The following is an 8,021-nucleotide window of genomic DNA, read 5'->3' as shown; positions in this document are numbered from 1 at the left end:
AGAGCAAGACAGAGACAAAGCACATCCAGCCGTTCAAGGTGTAGAGCCATTCACCAGCTAGAGGAGGTCTTGGCATGCTCGTCCCACCCTACCACATCCTCCCCTCTAACCGCCCCCCAAGAGCATGTGTGATTGCAGCCCACAGTACGGGTGCTGTTGGTCCAGGGCTGGCTCTTTACCTGGCTGCTACAGTGACTAAGACTTTGCTAAGACCAGACGAAAACCTGGTTTGATAAAAAGGGGATGTGGTTGTAAGCAACAGCCATCTTTCAGTGATTGTAGAAGTATTCCCGCTCTGAGTATTTGGGATTGGGAAAGAATGGATAATTTTCCACTGGAAGGAAGATAAGCACCTGTATAGCAGGTGAAAGAAGAACATGCTCCAATGATTTGCTCTCCACAGCTTCATGACCTTAGATTTTACATCTCATCAGCAACACTGACGCAAGAAACAGGGAGTGAACGTCCCCTGGAGATTTACCTTCTGGAGGGACACACGTTACCACGGCACTCCCCTGGCTACAAGCTCCTGACACTGCTTCCCGATAGCCACACTGCAGCAGGGCTTTCTCATCCCCATGGCAGTTTGCTGACTGCAGGTGCAGGGGAACAGGCCACAATCCGGGATGACTCTTCTTCCCAGCTGTGCCGATCTCACTGGTACAGAGAAAGCAACAGAGCAATGAAAGGCCGTAGCACTGCTTGACTCACACTTGTTTTCCCTCAGTTCTTGTGACTCTCCTGCCCAGTTGTGGCATTTCACATCCCAGTGAGCCCAGTTGATTGGGAGTGCATAAAGGGGTGGCCACGTACAGTCTAATGGGAAAGTACAAGCAAGCACAAAGCACTTCCCACCATCTAATCCATTTTGTCTTCCTGCTTACCACAGAGGAGTTGGTCTGGTCAGAACTGGCACCCTCGTTTGAGAGTGATAAACAAACCCACCAACAGATTCGAACATCCAAATATTTGAATCACCTTCTTCCTTCTCTGTGGACCTTCTCTCCTTGCTATTTGGAAGTTTGAATGTCCAATTCCCAGATTCCCAAAGAGGGTTCACACTCTCAAATTTTCTAATCTCTAACTCCAGCTGGTAATACTAAAAAGGGGGACACAATCTCACAGCTTACTCATCACAGCCTGGAGCACCAAGCAGAAACTACTGCTTTAAAAAGTTCTTGCAAATGCTGGTTGGGGTTTGACGTAGCCATGGAAAGAAAACAGTAGGAAAGGACCCTGGTAAGTGAGAAATGAGCCCACAAAACAACCTCCTTTCCCCCAGCCAACACATTATGCCAGAGGGACCGTAACCAGAGAGGCTGTTCTTTCCAAGGCCACACGAGCACGTAACTCTCGCAACCAGACTGAGGTTCCCACCTGAGACCTAGTTGCCTGCAGACAACACTGGCATCCCAGTCAGTCCAGTGGTCAGCACAGATGGTGCCCCAGAGTCCACTGAAGTACAGCTCCACACTACTATCTTCAGCCAACCGCACAGCACCTTCCAAAAGAGAAGGGAAAAAAAAACCCTGCTATCTTCTGATGGAGGTTTCAGATCAGCCAGTCTTGGACTTGAACTGCACCTGGCTTTTCTCATCCCTGTTTTGCTGGTGCTGTCACTGAAGTGACTTGTATGAAGGAGTGCGGGACGTGGCACCTCCCCAGTTCCAGCAATGGCTGCTCGGGAGGATGGCTGGTGCTACATGCATTTCAAAGCCATGGTAATACCAGCAGGAAACTTGGGTTCTGCCACGGCTCCAGGATTTTCCTTTTGTGAAGTGGGGGTGATTTTACATGCCACCTTGAAAAGGTGTATGGAAATGGCAGGCTCTCTAATTCCTATGACACTCCACTGATTTATTTTCCATCGATCACCTCACCCATGAGAGTCACTGTTGCTACAGCTAGATGTAATCCTCTTTAATTTCTCTAAGAAAAGGAAGTGCCAATGTAAATGCCCTTTCAATTCCCACTGCACTACAAATATTTACCACTGTTTAGAAAGCACATCTCCTCACTCAGTTACGTACTGAGAGAAGGGTACACCTCTGTCTGTAGTACCTCAATGTAGGCACACAGCACAACTACGCTTGTTGTACCCTTCCCTTTAATGAAGCCGTCTTTGAAAGCACTTCCACTGACAAGGGAAAAGACTTTGTAATTTCATTTATTAAACTAGTGCTTTACCTGCTTTGCAAAATGCAGGAAAAGGGAGGAAAATCAGAAAACAGGAGGACAAACAGGACATTTTTCAAGAGCGCTGCACTGGAGTCAGCGTACTGAGAGAGCTCAGCTCCCTTGCATGCCTCAAAAGAAGCAGCAGTCCTTGTGTCGGCACTGCGAGGAATTTTAAAGTAAGCCTATGACCTACCTTGCCACAGAAGATTTACAAACCCAGCCACAGAAGATTTTTCTTTGTTATATTTGAACTGATATGATTACATGAGGAGAGCTCTGATATGGACACTTAAGGAGCAGGAGTGGGTTGTTTTCCACATAACTTAAACTGTTTTCAAAGTGGCATAAGTTAACAGTAAAAAAAAAGAAGTCTCCTTATATGAGAATAAAAACATCTATACAAGACATTATGGCTACAGCAACTTAAGTTCACCCCCTACTATATACAGCCGTTCTTCTCCCACGCAGGCTAACCTCTAGTCCTAACTATTTCAACAATTCGGGACAGTTACCGTACTGTGCTTCTTTCACAGGGTGTCCCACCTGCTGCTTGCAAGTCTGTGCAGCACACCTTTCTGGCCTGAGCCCCCCGAGACAGCGCAGCCTGGGCGCTGGCAGAGATGCGCAGCAGCCCTTACCTTGGTTACAGTCGCAGTTAGCCCAGCCGATAGCCCCTGATGCAAGCCGGTAGAAACACCAGGGTGTAGTTCCCCCGTCCGGGTTCCTGCAGTGGTTGTGGTCCCCCAAGCCACGGTCTGGGTACTGCTGAACGTAATCGGGGAACTCTGCCCAGTTGAGGCACTCTGCCCCGGCCTCAGTGACCGCCAGCGAGCCATTGTAATACCCAAGAGGTCCGACTCCACACACGCTGGATGCTGGGCACAGGAAGGGAGCTGTTAGCATCACTTAAGGCATCACACACCGAGGCTCAGACAATGTGGGAGATACCAGCGGATATCCTGAAACACCTCCTGTGTCTGCAGTCTTGATTGCTACTTGCTTGGTTTTAATTCTATCACTCTTCAAGGCAGCTGCTCAAAGAATGTTTATAATATGCGCTATCTAAAAAACAAATTGATCTGAAAGCCATGAACTGCGCAGATGGACCTTTGAAATGTGTTGCTCTGGGCCCAAACATGGACAATTTGAACCGGTTCCCTTTACCGTTTATTTCAATAGATGTACTCACTTACTCTGGAGCAGCACTTGAGCCTGGCACACTTCCTTCCCCACCTGCTTTGGCACCTGAATAAGATACTCTTAAATTTGATCCTAGGCTCTTTAGAAGATTAATTGCCTGTCTAAATTGATTGAAACTGAGAAGAGTTTAAAATTAGCTATAATTTCATTCTATAAAGCAGGAAGGTGGGAAATGACATTGTATTTCAATGTCAAAACACAGCCCCATACTAGCTACTATGAAGAAAATTAACTCCATCCCAGCCAAAACCAGCACGGCCTTGTAGCCGCTGCCAAGCCCAGATGGGGTAAGTGACAGCTGAAGGTTAACTGCAAGGTACAAAAATGAGAAGCAGTTAGAGGTAGGTGTCTGGAAAACACACCGTGCGCGTTGCAGCAACTGGGACCCTCGGAGCGGGGTGTATGAGAATTCAGTAGTTATCAGAGCAGAGGAAAGGTGAGCGTGCAAAAAAGACAGTCAGAAAAAGAGATGAAAGGAAAAGAACATGTGGGAGGAACAGGGAACTGCAAGAGTCTTAGACATGACGAAAAGAAAGCGGTCTGGCCATTTTGGGGAAGGAGATGAACAGGCATTGAGGCAGGAGAAAAGACTGAAGAAGTGATGGAAAGAAAGACAGAATGCCAGGTAGCAGTGGTTCGTCGTACCTATGGTCTCAGATCACCACTGCAGGAAAGAATCTGCCCGATGACTGAATTAATAACTTCTTGTTCTTACCTGCACTCTGCAAATGGTTTTGGTTGGGCTGGGATCCCAGGAAAGCCTGGGAAAAGAAACAGAGCAAAAGCAGAGAGATGATTATCCGATGAAATAAACATGGGCATGTCCTAAAAGCAGCTCGGCCTTTTCTGCTTTAGGCAAACACACCCTAGTAACCAGCCTCTTCCCCGCTCTCCCCATTGCTCCTCTTCAAATCCAATCACAGCTCTGCCCACTAACAACAAAATGAATAATTACTGGCCTGCAGAGATTTACCCTTGATCTAAGCACTACATTACAGGGCTCTGCTTGTTCTTTTCCAATAGAATTGGAAGCCTGAGTGAGATGCCTATGGAAAGAAAAGCTAGAAGAAAATCGTTGTTACCAGTAAGAAAAACAACGAATAACCACTCATTCTCTCTCCATGTATAGGGCAAGCCATCTACGGCCACAGCAGCAAACAGGGATGTATCTAAGTGATGGGATGATGCCCCCAGGGATCCCTGTTAAAATAGTAATAAACACCCGTATGCAAAGTGAGAAACACCTAAAGAAGAAAATCCAACAAGGCTTTTTGAGGATTTTGGTTTTGATACATGAGAGTGTGATATGGCCTATGGTATTATTATCCAAATGGGGTTATATAGCGAAGAACAAAAAATATGAAACAAAGCCCTCAGAATTCCAGCATCCTGTCCAGCCCCAAAACTGCATTTCCTCCGTAGGCAGTGTTTTTGGCAGTTATAACTTGACTGCTGGCTGAGAGATAGGCATCTCCACTTCAACACCATTACATGGTGTGCAGGCAGGTGCAAGATCCTCACAGACCCAGAGAGAAAAGAAGAAACCATACATGCTTCTGCTAGCTCCATGTAGTTTAATTCATGCTTAAATACTTTTATATGAACATTTCTAATACTTTTATATGAACAAGGGGTTCTAATTCATAAAGCAGAGGTGTGCATCTAAAGAGAACTAGCAACTGGAAATGGTTCTGTCTTTCTTCAAAATGCAGTAATTTTGCTTCTCTCAGCTTCACCTCTCCCTGGAAAAAGGGAAGAGTAAAATTTGGAATTAAACCAAATCCACCTCTGGAATAAGCAGGGATAGTTCCCACAGCTACCTGACAAGAGTGACACCTACTCATGGCAGATGTCGTTTTCCAGTCAAGCTTATGAATATGGTCCAGCAGGTGTTGACAACCATGGCCAAGCTCCAGCATCACCCTCCAGAAGTCAGAATGTGACGTTGTATATTGAAGATGAATTTCTGACATGGTTCAGAAACAGCAGATCAGATCTGAGGTGCATATGCACAAGGGGATGCACAGATAAAACAGCATTTAACTGAAAAACCCTTTCCAGCCAAAATCCGTCGATCTGCATGCATCAGGCTATTCCGAGCCCTCATAGCGGTCTGTGAACCAACAATGCTGAAGGACTCAGCTGAGGATCTCAAAGCTCTTTGCGAAGAGAGGAAAGTGAGCTAAGCTACGCTTTTGTGACTGCACCAAACAGGTGGCTGAGCCACAATCCAGGTCCTCTGACTCCTAACTTTCAGCGTGCACCTGCACGCACGTGTAAGCCTGCGGGCGATAGAGGGATGCGTTGGACTAATAACAGACTATATATGAAAGCCCGAACCTGCTCGTCTTGGAGACTGACCATAAACGAAAGAACTGCAGTCCAAGTAATACGCTTCCCTTCTAATGAAAGATTAGTTGCTGCCAGCTCCTGTAGCACTTTCCAAAATCCCCCAATGCTGACCATCACCACCACCAAATTTTAGTGCCAACAGCCTGTGCTGCGGTCACTGCCCAGGTCCATGGGGCTATAAATCATCTGTCCACAACAGCAATAGGGGTAATCAGTCAATCAGCAAAGAACAGAAACAAAGGATGTCTCCTGCCAGGGTCACTGCAGCACTTGAGAAACATAGGAAACCTGAGCCAAAGCATCTGCAAGCCCTCGTGCATCCCACTTTCCTGCTTTCTTTCCTTTTCTGGATTTCATATGCACAATGAAATAAATCCTTCCCCAAGCCCCCAACCCTTCCCAGAGACCACAGCTGCCTGGACGCTTTGGAAAACATATTCAAGTAATAACAAGGTCCACTTACAGCAAGGATATTAAAAAAGCCATGTGATTTCTTACAAGCAGATAGAAGAATAACAGTTTCTTACCTCCACGCATCTGAGACAGGCTAACAGACTTGAGAGCTCTACCAGGAGCCCAAGTACTTTGGGGATCTCCATCCTTCCTGCGCGAAGTCGGCAGAAGCTTCTTCAAGCATCACATTCTCGTTCAGCTGCCGGGCTCAGCGGCTGCCTCCTCCCCGGGCTCTGCAGCTGGGTTTCCCCGGGAGTGGGGCACTAGCCGCTCCGCACCGGAGGGAGCGGGATGCCCCTTCCATTTCTATGCGGGGAAAGGGATGTAAGGGAAGGGATCGAAGCTGCCAGCAGCATCGTAGGATTTCACTTTCCCTTTCCTCTCCCCATCTCTTCTCCTCGATTCTTCTCTCCTCTCCTTCTCCTCAGGAGTACAGGAAAGGGGAAAAAGAGGGGGGAGAAACGAGGGAGGAGGACGTGCCCCAGAATTTCTCTAGCCCCCTTCAAAACCGGAGGAGGCACGCGCAGGCGGGCGGGGCGCAGCCCTCAGCCCGCTCCCGCACCCCGCCCTCCCCTCCCTCTCCCCGCGCTCTAGGTGTGCCAGCCCCCGCCTACCCAGCGGCTGGGGCCGCCCCACCCCCCCGCCCTCCCCCCCCCCTCCTTCCCCCAGCCGCCTCCTCCTTCTCTCCCCCAGGCACAAGAGCTGCAGCTACGGCGGGGGTACAGCGGGGGCTGTAGCCCGCTGCAAAAACCTCCAGCAACGACACTGGAAAAGGAAAGGGCTCGCGCGCGCGCGTTTGCCAGAGATTAGACTTGTCGGAAGGAATCTGGACTTTATCCCCCCACCGCTGCCTCCTCGATTAGCTGCTCGCGGCTTCCTGAGGTCAAACTCTCCTCAGATTTGAACCCAGGTAAATGGGACCCAGAAAACTGTACGTGAAGCAGCTTCCAGATCTCCCCATGGAAACCCCACAGGTGGCACAGCCCTCTCCAGGGTGCTTCCCAATTTTCAGCCCTGCATCTTGCCATCATGGGTATTGCCTCCAGAGATCTTTTCCATCAAGTAAATGTCTCCTCGATCCTGGGGTGTGAAGTTTTTTCCACCCCATCGGCTAGGATGCTTTCCAGAGAGTTGATCATTGTTGTATTGCTGTGAACAATCCCATGGGGTTTTTTAGTGTTTTCAGCTTACTGCTCCTTCATACGAATTAGGGTTAGAGGCTACAACAAAAGTTTTAAACGTTACAAAATCTGAGAAGGGAATTGGTCAATTTGAAGCTGTTCAATCTTGGCATTTTTTTTTTCACACGTTCCCTGTGCCACTCCTCAGCTCAGTCTAATGGGCATTTCCTATATTTATATTCTGATTTTGGAGGGATTAACTCCCGGTGTTCTGCAGCATGAAACATGAAGGTCACCTTAAGAAATGAGCTCACTTCTGGCCAAGTCTGCTAAGCAGCATTTCCAAAGACACCTTCAGCATAAAAACAAGGAACAGGCTGATAAAAATCCATTGGCTTGACAAAAAGCCTTTTTTTTTTTTTTTCTTCCCTCACTTACTGCCTATTACTCACTTCACATGACAGTTTTGTGTTGCCTCATCCTCAAGTCGCTCATCAAATGCAAGGAAATTCCACTACACGCTGGGTCTTTTAAAGGAGTCGCTGAGTGGTAGGAGGGAGCCCTTTCTGGAGTGGATTTGTACCACAGTGCGTTCTGGCCACAGTGGATTTGGCCAAGAATTACACTCAGTTAATTAGGAGCAAATCTCCTATATCCTCCTAGCAAGGGAGGCAGATGATCAGGGCAATGGAGGATGGAAATAGCTTAGATACTACA

At 47.8% G+C, this 8,021-nt stretch overlaps 1 protein-coding gene across 1 annotated transcript in view; it reads right to left on the bottom strand.

The window, feature by feature from the left end:
• Positions 1-6,329, bottom strand: part of LOC103915583 (neurotrypsin-like) — a 14,867-nt gene extending 8,538 nt beyond the window's left edge. The window contains exons 1-5 of the mRNA XM_009322449.1: positions 6,258-6,329; positions 4,094-4,139; positions 2,817-3,053; positions 1,378-1,501; positions 482-657 (exon numbers count right to left, since the gene is read on the bottom strand). Of these exons, the coding sequence (XP_009320724.1) occupies positions 482-657; positions 1,378-1,501; positions 2,817-3,053; positions 4,094-4,139; positions 6,258-6,329 (655 nt within the window). The remainder of the gene's footprint in view (positions 1-481; positions 658-1,377; positions 1,502-2,816; positions 3,054-4,093; positions 4,140-6,257) is intronic.
• Between the last annotated feature and the right edge of the window lie 1,692 nt (positions 6,330-8,021).

This window comes from Pygoscelis adeliae, unplaced genomic scaffold, assembly GCF_000699105.1.
Source record: "Pygoscelis adeliae isolate BGI_AS28 unplaced genomic scaffold, ASM69910v1 Scaffold244, whole genome shotgun sequence".
In the NCBI taxonomy this organism is placed as follows: Eukaryota; Metazoa; Chordata; class Aves; order Sphenisciformes; family Spheniscidae; genus Pygoscelis; species Pygoscelis adeliae.
Note: the sequence above shows the minus strand (reverse complement) of the source record. Positions and strands in the feature narration are given on the sequence as shown.